The sequence below is a fragment of the Rhinichthys klamathensis genome, unplaced genomic scaffold, assembly GCF_029890125.1.
Source record: "Rhinichthys klamathensis goyatoka isolate OS25496 unplaced genomic scaffold, OSU_Roscu_1.1 h1tg000491l_1, whole genome shotgun sequence".
In the NCBI taxonomy this organism is placed as follows: domain Eukaryota; kingdom Metazoa; phylum Chordata; class Actinopteri; order Cypriniformes; family Leuciscidae; genus Rhinichthys; species Rhinichthys klamathensis.
In genome coordinates, this window is record NW_026606977.1 from 301,773 (window position 1) to 315,981 (window position 14,209).

Consider the following 14,209-nt stretch of genomic DNA (forward strand, 5'->3'; position numbering starts at 1 on the left):
GAGGACGTTTTGTTGTTTCGTCAACCAAAGCGCAAGCAGATCTAGCTAGACCGGAAACAAAACAACAGGCACGCTGCACACACTTGTTTGGGCTTGCGAGCCGGCCAAATAGTAGGTTAACGTTACGTTTTGAGTGGATGACGAGCGCGAGACGCCGAAATGGATGCCAATAAGATTCTGAATGGAAAGTTTACTTTTAAAAATTTGCCAAATGGTTCCATTGACAAGACCAAAGTGATCTGTGTGTTTTGTCGTTGTGAACTGAGCTATCATCATCGCAGCACGTCCAGTCTGAAATACCACTTGATGATGGCCAAGCACACACACACAGCTGATGCGAATTCTCCACCCCCTCGTCAATCGTCAGTATTTCTTTCAGTGTTACATTGTGTGAGAGATTATTTGCTCCAAGTGAGAATGTTAGTGTGAAATTGAACACAGTATATGCCAATGTTGTTTTCAATAAAAAACATTTGCACAAAGCAAGCCGATCCACTTTTCCATGTTGATAAGAGTATTAAAATGAGAAAAAATAATGGGACAAAAAGAAATCAAGAGACATTTAGAATAGATAAAAATGTGCGATTAATCGCGATTAAATATTTTAATCGTTTGACAGCACTATTACATATATATATATATATATATATATATTAGTGCTGGGCAAGTTAACGCGTTATTATCGCGTTAACGCATTTATTAATTAATGCCGACAATTTTTTTATCGCGCGTTAACGCAGTTTTTTTTTATTATTATTTTGAAAGTCCGTTGCTCACTGGCTCTGAATACACATAGGCCTACAGTCAAACCATGATCACAGGAGGGGTGGGATGTTGGTCAGCCAGCAAATAACCCACCCAAACAAGCAGTGGAGAGGCTTTGGCAGGTTCTCTCAGGTGAACAGAAAGGGAGACAGCGCTCCGCGAGTGAATGACAGGCGCTCTATGGATAGTAACCATGGCAACGGCTTCTGTGCGCTACGCAGCTGTAGCCTTCTTAACTTAAATTAAAATTATACATAACTTTACCTGATAGGCCTGCGTTTAGTTTAGCGGGGATGCTCTGCCATGTGAATTCCCTCCTGTTGATGTCCTGATAACTATTTAGATTCTGGAAACTCACAAACAGCGAGCCGAGGATCAGTCTCTCTTCCAATGATTTGTGCTGCGCGTCGTGTACAAAAAGTTAGACAATTCCACTTCGGCAACGCGCGGGCGCGTGCGTGAGGCGAGCATGACCGCAACAGTTTCACAGGAACGCACCCGCTTGTCGCTGCACCTGTGCTCGACCACCTCACCTCACTCTAGGCCGATTTAAACTTCTGCGTCGGACCTACGCCGGAGCCTCTACGCTATAGACTACGCGTTGGTTTTAATTTATATATCTGCGTCGTTGTCCCCGTTGACGCGCAATTACACATGAGGGAGAGTGTGAAACCCGGGGAGCGGTTCTAGCAATCACAGCGCTTGCGGTACGCGTAGAATTGACGTTACATTTTTGGAGAGATGCACGTCAGGGTACGCGCGCTACACAGCTACGGCGTGAGTTTGACCCAGAAGTATAAATTGGCTTTACCTCTGTTTAATGTAATCTTACATGGGAAACCATGGCATGCCATGACCAAACCTAAGCTGCTATCAGAGAAGTAACGTTGGTCGACTTATATCTGTAGTAGTGATCATGACCCTTTGACTACATAGACTGTTTCTGCTGCTCCCTGATACAAGATACCTGTTCAGAAAAAACAACAACAAGAAAACTGGACTCTTTTAACAAGCTAGATAAAAGAAATGCCCTGGCAGTGGCAAATAGCTTTGTTTAAATATTTGATTTGATTACATTAATGTTTAAGGTGAGATTTACAAGAAATATTTTATTGATACTGTGTAAAGGGAATACTGCTGGTATAAAAGCACCTTATTTGTTTAAAGTTTTTGCCAACCACATGTTATTGCACTTTTGTAGCAGTACATTTAAATCAAAAGTGCGCAATACACTACTTTAGAATTCATTATTCAATTTTGCGCGTAATCATGCGATTAATCGCGATTAAATTTTTTAATCGTTGCCCAGCACTAATATATATATATATATATATATATATATATATATATATATATAATATATATATATATGAGAGAAAACAGTAAATGTAAAAACAAAATGGTCCTACTTTATATATCATAGTACAGTTGCAATCAAAATTATTCAACCCCCTTGACTTGTAGGGCTGGGCAAAAAAATAGATTTTTCGATTAATAGTTTTTTAAAATATGGTCGATTCAAAATCGATTCTCAACGGCCACGAATCGATTTTTTCCATATTCAGGGCTCGCGGTGCTGCGTCTTCACTCTGCACAAGGCAAGCGTCAAGCGCAGCAGGCGTCGATACACACCAGAGACTATTTATATACACACTCGTGTTTAGGAGTCGGGACATGATTCACTTGCACAATCGGGCCAGCATTGCATCGTAACTAACGTTTATCATTTTCACGTCTTTTTTAAGTTTTACCAGTTTAAACATTCAAGCAATTTTAAACTATCCTGTGCTTGCGCACTCGCGCATGTTTTTCATTGCGTGCACATACAGTAAAGCCTAAATCCGCCTCACAACAAACAGCTCGCCAGTAACAAAAGTTCTTTTTCGTGGATTATATCGCTTTAACAGTTAAAAACACGCAAAATGATGTCAAAACTCTGGTCTTGGTGAGTAACCTCGTAAAGACAGTCGGTTATGTCTTAAATAAGCATAAAACGCGTGTGACAGACAGTATAATGAAACGGTAATGGATCCGTGCACTAGTTCTTAAAGTGAACGCAGCCTTATGTGTCTGTCATTAATTTTGTTGTCAAAACAACATAATATAGCATTAATTGTAAGGAATCAGAATTAATAGCCTATGTATTTAATTTAGTCAGGACTAAAAGACTATCCAGTGTTATTTTACATTGGATTACTTTATTCAGTTTCTGTAGTATTTCTGACCTACCCAAAAACTTTTCTTTTTATGTCTCTTAATTTGTGTCTTTAGGCCTATTCTATTGTATTTATTTGTGCTACTTTTTTCAATTTAATTCAAAGATTGAAATCAAGCTTCCATGTTTTGCATAAACTCTTAACAAAAAAATTACCCCATTGTAAAAACAAACATTTAGGTGAGATCAATGTAATAGAAAATTGTCTAAAAAATGATAACTGATATTTAGACTGAGATTTGTATTACATCTATATTCATTATAGTCGAATCGAAATCGAATCGAACTGTGAGCTTGTGAATCGAAATCGAATCGAATTTGAACATCTGAATCGATACCCAGCCCTATTGACTTGCAAGATATTTTCAAATTGGCTCTAAACATTCGTGTTCAAAATTACTCAGCCCCTAAAAGTAATATTGTGTGCAGAATTTTTTATTCTTTATAACCACTGATAAATGCTCGCTGTATGTGCTTAGAAGCTTCTGTCACCTCTTTACTACAATTTTGGCCCATTCCTCGCTTGGAAAAAGCTTCCAGATCACTGATATAATCTTTGGTTTTTACCTTACCACTGCTTTCTTTAAATTCTACCAAATTTTCAATGAGATTTAAATCTGAAGACCATACAGGCCACTCAAAAACATTCTACGACTGAACCCTGCACCAAGCTTAAAGGGATAGTTCACTTTGAAATAAATTTTTGATGTTTTAGCTTACCTCAAGGGCATCCAAGATGTAGGTGTCTTTGTTTCCGCAGAAGTTTCAATTTTGATATTTTTAGGTCAAACCGTTCTTGTCTGTCAGTCATATAATGCAGGTCTATGGCAGAGGTGGGAGTAAGTCACACATGTGCAAGTCACAAGCAAGTCTCAAGTCTTAACCTTCGAGTCTCAAGCAAGTCCAAGTCAATTTTTTATAAAAGCAAGCAAGTCAAGTCACTGCCTTATGTCAAGTCAAGTCGTAGCTTGGGTCACAAGTCACTGGCAAGTCATACAAACGTTTGATGATTTCACTGAATTTATATATTAAAATAAGTTAAAACTACATAAGTTGTGGACTATGGTTTTATTTGCAACATATTTTTTTAAAATGTGCATTTCCACATACAGCTGAGTGGTTACTACAATAAAAATCTAAAAAATAAATACAATTTCAAACTACATAGCCTAAAATGTAAATGTAACTGAAATTATGGCAACATTAAAGCATGAAAAAATAAATATGCCTCAAACATTGCAGAAGACCATTAAAAGGTATTAAACAATTCACAATTCAAGTATAATGGTTCCTATGCCACCAAATGGCATTCTTCAAACTGGCATCCCCTTGATATAAGTTATATAACAGCCGTTGGCATTTAGCCTATTATGAAGTTAAAACCGCCAATAGGTGGCGCCAAATCACCGTCTTAATGTACGAGTCATAGAAGCAGTCAACTCAACTGATTTGTTCAAAATGACAGATTCGTTCTGGAACTAAGCAACTAGGTCACTGAATCACAAATACGCATAACTCTTTCTGTGGCTTGTTTGGAACTATTGTCATTGGAGAAATAGAGCAAAAACAGAAAATATTTGGAATATTATGTCTAAAATGTCACATCACAATATTCACTCTTTGTTTACTGAACTGTTTTATGAAATCATCACATTTGCAATCGCGCCAATAATCTGTAAATATTTTTTATATATGTTATAATTATGAAAATAACTCATACTAGGGCCATTTTTCCACCACATTTTGAATTTTGAGTGCATATTAATTCTGCTGGCATTTTTTGCCACCAACCCCCTGATAACATTAAGAGAAACATAAACGACAAAACTAACAGTTTTCTATATTGTTTTTCGTCATTGGAAAGAACAACATTTTTGGCTTTAAAGCATGATTTAAAAAGAAATGTGGCAAATGTTATACAAAACATATACCATCATTAATTATCATTTGAATTTTTACAATATTAAGCTACATTTGAAAACATAATTATGTGTATAAAGAGGCATGCTGTTTTGACCAATATTATTCTCTCTAGATTTAAAGATAGTCAAATTAACAAACAAGCCATAGCTTACTTTTAGACGTGGTGAATGAAGTTCGACAGTTCGAGGTTGTGACGGTCGTCCGATATCCCTTGCCAGTTATTATGCGTACAACAAATCTTCTTGCATGAATATGGTCATTTTCTAGTGTTTATATCCAAAAGATACGATGCAGGGAGATGTTTTTGTATTTAGCGCGCTCACCGCGATGTAGGCTATTTCTGGGCTTGTGCAGCGTCACGCTATCGCGCAGAATCTGATGACTGACGTCAATGGTTCCGTTGCTTTCATTTTGTTTATCAATGGATGTTGCGATGATTTATATAAAAATGTATATCAAGTCATTCTCGAGTCATACAGTTCAAGTCAAGTCAAGTCTCAAGTCATTGGATCTCAAGTCAAAGTCAAGTCGAGTCATTTTCTTAATTTAGTCAAGCAAGTCTCAAGTCCTTAAATTTGCGACTCGAGTCCCCCATCTCTGGTCTATGGTCACCACCTCAAAGAGCATGCACAGAGAAGTCCAAATTAAACATGATTTAATGACTCGTAAATGTAAGTACACATTGATGGCCTAAGACACGAAACGAGCGGTTTGTGTGAGAAAAAGAACAGTATTTATATCGTTTTTACCTCTTGTAACGCACAGACCGAAGCGCCCGCGCCCTCAGATCACTTGGACGTGGCTGTGGTTACTACATAATGAAAAATTTGAACTCGAGCGAATGTTCAAGCGTCTAACTAGACGCGATAGACGCGTATTTGACGCTGTATTCACGTTCGGTGTGAACACACCATTACAGTCTCTGGGGGGTTGAATAATTTTGTTTTCCAACTGTATTTCATCTTCCAATAAGTTTTTTTCATTTTCCAAAGAAAGTAGTCAACATTTAAGAGAAGTTACCTGCTCAAAGGCGTGCCACTTACAGTTAAGGAGTTGTGGAAGTATTTTAGCTGGGGGCTATGCAGTTGCTAGGGTTTTCTGACTCGCTCTCTGGTGTTTATTAATTATTTATTGTGGTTCTGGATTTTGCCTTGCCTATGTGAATTTCACAGATAAAACCGGTCTGGTTCCAAACGTAATAGCGTTAAAGGATTAGTTCACTTTTAAAAAAACTTTTGCTGATAATTTACTCACCCCCATGTCATCCAAGATGTCCATGTCTTTCTTCAGTCGAAAAGAAATTAAGGTTTTTGATGAAAACATTCCAGGATTTTTCTCCATATAATGCACTTTGCTGGGCACCAAACGGTTCAAGGTCCAAAAGACAGTTTCAGTGCAAACTGTTCAAATGGCTTTAAACGACACCAGACGATGAATAAGGGTCTTATCAAGCGAAACGATCGCTCATTTAAAAAAGGAATTACAAAGTTTAAGTTTTATAAGCTCAAATGCTCGCCTTGCTCTGTTCTGTGTGACTCTCCTGTTCGAACTCGTTCATCAAAATGAAGGAATCTTTTTCCGAGTCAATTCGTTCATTTCGTTCGTTAAATGAACCAAATGACTCGAAAAAAGATTTGTTCACTTTGATGAACGAGTTCGAACAGGAGAGTCACGAACGAGCATCACAGAACAGAGCAAGGCGAGCATTTGACATTATTAAACTTTTTTTTTTTTTTTTTTTAAATGACCGATCGTTTCGCTTGATAAGACCCTTATTCATCGTCTGGTGTCGTTTAAAGCCCTTTGAACAGTTTGCAGTTTGCACTGAAACTGTCTTTTGGACCTTGAACCGTTTGGTGCCCAGCAAAGTGAATTATATGGAGAAAAATCCTGGAATGTTTTCATCAAAAACCTTAATTTCTTTTCGACTGAAGAAAGAAAGACATGGACATCTTGGATGACATGGGGGTGAGTAAATTATCAGCAAAAGTTTTTTTAAAAGTGAACTAATCCTTTAACACAGTAATCTCCTCAACAGGTTGAATGATTTGAATTTTGACATTTCATTTTAATGTCTTCCATTCTGTCTTCAGATCACACAAGTTGATGCAGGAGTCAGAGCAGCACTTGTCGGACATTGAGAAGATCTTGGAAAAGGATAAAAGGTACCTGGTTCTGGACTGTATGTCTGAAGAGAGGCACAAACTTCTCATGGGATATGTGGAGGAGCTAGACCGCAGGGGACCACCCCCTCCTCCGACTGCCTTTGAACCTGCTCGACGCTCCACTAAATGATATCTCACACACACACCTCCCAGATATTTTCCCACACTACCACCGTTCACATTATAGACTCTCAGAAACATAATGATAAATCACTCCAGTCCAAAGGTTCTACTTGTCAAACCTTTGAAAGTGAATGGTACATGCCTACTTGCCCCCTCATGCCATAAAGAACATCATGGGATAATGACCAATCAAATCAGCTGAGTATAAGACACAGAATAAGTATTTGGACCAACTGGAAGTTTTTTTTTATTATTTTTTAATGATGCATTTCCAGGTCATCTCCATAACGATCCACAGTATTTTTATGTCCTTATCCTGTCTTACACAAACACAAAGTTTATCCGTCCAGTCTGAAGGGATAAATCCGCATTAGATGCTAAATGGTGATTGTAGAGAATCGGTCTCGTGTTTGGGTAACTGTCCAGGGGTGTGTTTCCCGAAAGCATCGTTGGCCAACTATGGTCGCAATTTCCATTGAACTCTATTGGTAACGACGGAACTTGCGACCATAGTTGGCTAACGATGCTTTCGGGAAACGCACCCCTGAACGTCTTCTGGAGGTATCACCACCTGGTGCCTGTCAACCCTTTTTTTTCCTCCAGCCACGGTCTCAAATCACGAACATCAATTCAGTTTCACATTTCACACTTTTGCTCCAAACTGTTTAGAAACTGTGATTTGATGAAATTGGGAGAACCTCCCAGTTTTGTGAACATTTTTTGGTGACTTTAGTCACCCACAGGGATATTCAAGAATTATGAAAGCCTCTCTGTGTATGTCATTTTAACTGACTGTTGGGTTAACATGAAAGATGTTTCTAGATGATGAATATGTATGAGTAATATGTATTCATTAGCTTGTTTACAATGTGTTATGACTGACCGTATGAGCACTGGCAGTTGGCCATGTCAACTGGTCTTACGGTTTAATTTAATTGTTCAGATGTTTCTTAAAAAGATATTGTTTTTCGGACTTGCTTTATGTACAGCTGAAGTTGAATAAAAGCAACCCATTTTTTTAACTTATGTTGACTGGATTTTACATTGTGCATGTGTTTGCACAAATATGTATAGAACAGCTCATAGCAGACCACAAAAATAACACAACTCCTCGGGTAATATATTACAATTTATTTTACACACATGCATTTCCTAAATACTTTCTTTTATAGCATATTCATTCTGTAGACATTTTATTGCCATCTTACTGTGTGAATATTGTCACGATAAACAAAAAGGGGCAACATGCAGGTAGCAATAAAAGTAATATTTCAACATCTATTTTTTTTATTAATACTATAGGCAGGAGAGAGTTATGCACAGCTTTTCAGCATTGTTATTGTCTTGGTGGACCTCTGCGCACTAGACGTCACAACACACTGGTTTCTTTAGTGATATCTCTACCTATTTTATTATATAATACATCATTTTTAACAACATAATACAATACAAATAATACATTATACCTAATAAATTATACCAAACCAGTTTTCTCCATTTTTTTTTAAAAGTTTTAAGTTAAACACAAAATTAAATAAATTCATAATTTATGAGGTGAGGTCTGATGTGTTGTATGTGTTTTTCTTTTATGTTGACAAAATGAAAGAGAGGCAGGTAGATTCAGACTGTCTTACTGTTTTCCTTACTTGGGATCCTGGTTCTCCCAGGGTATAGGATCATTTTCCTGTGACTGGGAGCCGGTTTCCCTCTCCTGCCAAAACTGCTCTACATCTGGCAGTACAATTCCATCCTTGTTGGTCGGGCTCTCCTGCAGTCCTTCACACTGGTCCGGTTGCTTCTCAGGATTTTGCTCCTCTATTTGCCCTGGCTGGTGTGGAGGGAGGTGGGCTGATCTTTCAGGTCTTGGGGTTGGCGACTTTGGGGCGGTCGGGGTGTGTGGTCCTGGCTTGTGTTTTGCTGGTTGCTTGCGGAGGGTGAGTCTACGCCACAAGCCTATGTAGCCCTCCCTGAATTCCTCTGAGAGTGCGAGAACGATGACAGGGTTGACTAAAGAGATGGAGAACATGAGGAGCTGGGCGGAGAGAGTGAAGAGCACCGGAGGGAAGGCACCTTCGGTCTCCAGTGCGTGCCGCATCCAAATCCAGGAAACCCATTGTGGGAGCCACATGGTGGCCATGGCCACTGTCAGGCTGAACAGCATCAGGGTGAGTTTGCGGGATCTGATCTGTGTCCGCAGGTTCTGGGTCTTGCTGGACCTGTGCTGGCATCGTCCATACGCCTTACAGAAATAAAGTAGTGCAAAACTCAAAGGTGTACAGTAGGTCAGAAGAGGGTATGCCTTGGCATACACAGACATAAAATCATGGGCTTCGACAGGCACTGCTTGAACACAGATCATTCCGTTTCCTTCTCTTTGCAGGGTGGAAAAAAGCCACTGGGGAATTGGGACCACACATGCCAGGAGCCAAGTGAAAAGGAGGACTACCAGGATAGTCTTCAAACGGATGGTCACTTGCTTGGTGGGGTTACTGACATACCTGTAGCAAGCTTTGGCCATGATGGCCACGGTGAAGCTCTTTGCAGCCATGCAGGAGTGCAAGAACCAGTCACAGGTCTTACAGACAAACAATCCCAGGGTCCAGCTGGCACGGGAATAAGCAGTGGCTTTGAAGGGAACAGCAAATGCCAAAACCAGACCATCAGCCAGCATGAGGTTGAGGATGAGCGCGTTGATCAAGGACAGCTTACCTTTACGCGCATTGGTAATCAGGACTCCTATAGCAGTTACATTCCCGGTGAAACCCAGGACGCAGATGATTCCTAGCACTACAGGAATCAAAACCTTCAGATCTCCGTGATCCAGGTGCTGATAGCCACTTCTCTCCAGAAATGAGCGTCTATCCACGGAACTGTTTGCGGTGCTGATGTTCATAGCAGGTAATTTATCCATTTTCACTGTGATTGATTGGTAAATGAAAGACAGTTGGCAGTATGTGCAGAGAAGAGAGCGATATGCTCTCTCAAAACTGCGTCTATACGCGAATAAACTCCGCGCGCTTATGGAACGGATCCTTGCGCTCTTTTCCCGCCTTTGACTAGACGGCGCGAAAGCGGAGAGACTTTATAACGGACGTTTTGATTGACAGGTGCCGTCCCCAGCTGACTGACAGCGTTCCATTTCGCCTGTCGCGACCCTCCCGAGGCCAATTAAAATGATTTCGGGAAATAAGCACTGACGGCTACACACGGAGGCAAACTTATTGCTTCTATTGTCACTGGAAATTATGGATTTTTTATTTCCTGCCGGAGACAAAGGCTTGATGATTGCAAATGGAAATATGGAGTAGCAATATGAATGAATTTTGATGAGAGATTTTACCTTAGGAACAAAGACAAACTTATTGGCTATAATGTATCCTATTTTAATCTACTTTGACATATTGCTTTGGTAACACATTATAATATACGTTTATTAACACCTTTTATAATGTTTTCCATATTTATGTATATGGTAGTAGCCTACATTCATTTCCAATTAAGAGGACGGGAATAGTTTTCAGTTTTTACTTGTTTAAGTAGGCCTAAGTGAGTTTTTTGTCACGATAGTTAGATGTTTAAACTTGAATTGTATATGTATAAACACAAAGGCCAACATTTAAGTGCCACAAAAAATATTGAACAACGACATATGGGAAACCATGAGGTTAGGATTTGTCACATGTGGGCATGTTGTCACACACGGGCGTATGTAAATGTATAGCCTAGCCTACATTTAATTTACGCATGTGTAAATGTGGTCTTATTGTGTCTACTTTTTATCCAGCAGCTACAGGAAAAATCTGATACTGAAATTTTAATTTGGAGGACAGAAATCAGATAATTATTATAATTTATCCATCATTTGTGTAATTTGACTTTTGACTCAAACAAAAAATTATACCGAAACTTGTGGGATTAGCTAGCCTCCCTTACAACCTTTTTATTAAATGTTTAATTATTTGTATCGTATGCATAACTAATGATCTATTACGAATTATATAATAATTAATATTTGTCAGTGTTACTATCAATGAAAGTTATTATGAAGTGTTGTTAGTATTCTATGAATCCAACAACCTTGCATATTAACTCAAAATACTATATTTACATCAATTCCTTTTTTTCTTCTTTTTTTTACTAATTGCAACTGTAAAATCATAAATTAATGTGGAATCTTCCTCTCCCATAAGCTTTCAGATTTTTGTGTGTGTAGTGTTTTAGTGAAAGTGGTTGTCAGTCCCTTAATATGCAGAGGTGGGTAGAGTATCCAAAAACTGTATAGGCTACTCAAGTAGACTAGGTAGAAATATATAGAAATATTTAGGGTAGGCTACTCAAAGTAAAAGTAATAAACTTAATAGTTACTTGAGTAAGAGTAAAAAAGTATCCAATGAAAAAACTATAGTTACTTATCATATATATATATATATATATATATATATATATATATATATATATATATATATATATATATATATATATATATGTGTGTTATTAATTATTTAGATTTTATTTTTATTTAAACGACTATTATCATTTAGGCTATCTTTACCACAAAAACAGAAGAGACGAGCATTATTTCTGGCATCTGTAGCTCGAAAATCATTGCCTGTCCTTTGGTTTGTATAATAGTAACTTATCAACTACATTTAGATTATTAATCAATGTCGAAATAAAGTAGCCTAAATATGCAGAGTTTTGCATTCAAAGGCATGTAAAGGGAAACATTGACACATAAAAGAAAAAGTTAAACTAACAACGATTAAATGCAGATTGATGGATGGATGGATCTTCTTCCGTCTGTTCTACAAAATGCAATCAAATTTCTGCAAGCGCGTTTAAACTGGTTACCGTGTGTGTCTAAAGGCGGGCAAGGCATTCGTTTTCAAGACGTGTTCGCACGTCACTACGCAATACACACAAACTACCGCGGGATGGCGGGTGTTCATTTCATAAACTGTGAACAATGGTAGCTTATTTAATGTATACATTTAGGTACATGTCCAAAAAAAAATGGTATTGTCATACTTTATAGTAGTGGTATCGTGGCGTAGGCTAATATGTTTGGTTGTAATAATAATGTATTAGCTACCTGAATTAAATGAAATCGAATGTAGCCTATCGTCCTGTGGAATAATTCATTCACACCATACGAAGATGTTCAACTAATAAAGATCTTCATCGCTGGGCTGGCTAACAAAATTATGCATTTAGCAGATTTGCTTTCGCTTGACTGTAGGTCCACGGCCACTTCATCCAACGCTCTTGATGTTCTTAAATCTTCCTTACGACTCCGAGTGTGAAACCGCTTCAGACGATTCAGTGCGTGCAGGAAACTGATTCGCGAACCGATTTAGCTGCCCATAGATACGTAATAAAGGCCAACTTGTTTGATTTATGGTGCGTTCACGTGCTATGGAAAATATGATATTTTCCACTTGTGAACTGGTATTTACCAGTGTGTTGCGTTCAAGTGCTTTTGTTGTCGTAATGTGGTAAAAAGATGGAGATCCAGACCTGTTATTTAGCTAAAACTATTTTAGATTGCTTAAGTCATCTGCTACAGCAAGAAAATGATTTATCAAAACTCAAACGTAAATAATATATGCTGTATATTTTCTAGATCATGAATAGTACATATTTTTACCATTCACAACTCTTGCGTTGCTCTCCGCCATTTTGAAAAGGTCAAAGGTAATCTCATCTCGGCAACTCGTGCATCAAAATATTCTACGAGTTGCCCAGTGGAAAATACTACATGAGGGGGTGTTCATGTGCATTTTCCATGTCGGCTTTTGGTATTTACCATAATTACCATAGCACGTGAACGCACCATTAGTCTTTGAACAGAATCGACTCAAAAGAGTGATTCATTTGTTAATTAAGCATCGCTCATGCCCAGAAAAAAAAAAAAGATACAGCGCTTGGAATAAACTACGCAGTTTTATTTCCATTAGAAATGTACTCGACATGTAGAAATGTAACACTTTATTTTAGTGTTCTTGTTATTATGTTACCATAGTAATAACAGTAGGCCTACATTTTGCATAATTGCATGCAACTAGCCCTCATGCAAACAAACCCTAGTCTTACCCTAACCCTATAGTAAGTAGGCTTACGTGTTGTTAATTAAAATTACTCAGTGCTTAAACATATAATTAAACCGTAACAATGACACCTTAATAAAGTGTAACCAAAATTTGTTTTGTGCTCTGCAGAGGAAAGAAAGTCATGGGTTTGGAACAACGTGGGTGAGTCTCTTAAACTGTCACATGAGGGCGCCATTGTTTAATTCACGTGTGGTGAAAAGGAGAGCAGGAAACAGCTTTATTTCAACTTCCTTTTCGTTTCTTTTTATTTCAACGAATTCCATTAAGCATAAAGACTGCATGGCAAATAATTGGATGTAGATACATTCTGAGCTATAAAACTTTGTTTCATTAAGAAGTTTACAACTGAAGTTTTTATTCTTCAGAAGAGAACATTACTGGTTTATTTGTACATAATAAAATTCCCTGATATCATTTAACCTTCACGTCATGTATAGGCTACATCATGATACCGGCATTTCTGTCATCCTCAGGCCAAAGTAATTGAATGATGATGTTTTAACAGTCTCAGACAGATGCAGCGGAAACCATGTAAAAAAAATGACATCTGATTGTTACAGGTTCATTTGATGGTGCTGAACATATATTTTCTTCATTGGCTCATTATAGATGACATGTTGCATGCAATACGGTAATACTTTTCACCCAGCACGGCACTGAAGAATAAAAAAACAGGGTATACTGTAAAGTCATGAGCATACTGAGATAAAGTGGAGACTATAATGCAGAATTCAAGTACTTCAATTCTGTGTACTGTAAAATCATGTCGCTGCAATTCTTTCCCCTTCTTACACAAAGCTATTCTTCACATTTCTTGTAAAAACATTCACACTTCACAACCCAAATACCACCCTTCCAAAAGCCCTCCCACCCGCCACCCGTCTGCCGCCCCATACGAAAAGAAGGCA

The 14,209-nt window shown here is 38.1% G+C and overlaps 2 protein-coding genes and 1 long non-coding RNA gene across 4 annotated transcripts in view; 1 reads left to right on the forward strand and 2 right to left on the reverse strand.

Moving 5' to 3' along the window:
• LOC130072529 (uncharacterized) overlaps positions 1-6,915 on the reverse strand; it is a 56,952-nt gene extending 50,037 nt beyond the window's left edge. The window contains exon 1 of the long non-coding RNA XR_008804134.1: positions 6,158-6,915. This is a non-coding gene — a long non-coding RNA (uncharacterized LOC130072529). The remainder of the gene's footprint in view (positions 1-6,157) is intronic.
• Positions 1-7,505, forward strand: part of tcerg1a (transcription elongation regulator 1a (CA150)) — a 32,559-nt gene extending 25,054 nt beyond the window's left edge. For both annotated transcript variants that reach the window (XM_056237665.1, XM_056237666.1), the window contains one exon: positions 6,997-7,505. In XM_056237665.1, coding sequence (XP_056093640.1) covers positions 6,997-7,198 — 202 coding nt within the window. In that variant the 3' untranslated portion in view covers positions 7,199-7,505. The remainder of the gene's footprint in view (positions 1-6,996) is intronic.
• Positions 7,506-8,696: 1,191 nt separating this feature from the next.
• Positions 8,697-10,270, reverse strand: gpr151 (G protein-coupled receptor 151). The gene has a single exon (XM_056237623.1). It carries the CDS (start codon positions 10,100-10,102, stop codon positions 8,834-8,836), a length of 1,269 nt encoding a protein of 422 aa, XP_056093598.1. The 5' UTR covers positions 10,103-10,270; the 3' UTR covers positions 8,697-8,833.
• Between the last annotated feature and the right edge of the window lie 3,939 nt (positions 10,271-14,209).

Excerpts from the sequence above, each read along its gene's own strand:
- gpr151 (XM_056237623.1), bottom strand. The coding sequence starts at position 10,102 with ATGGATAAATTACCTGCTATGAACATCAGCACCGCAAACAGTTCCGTG.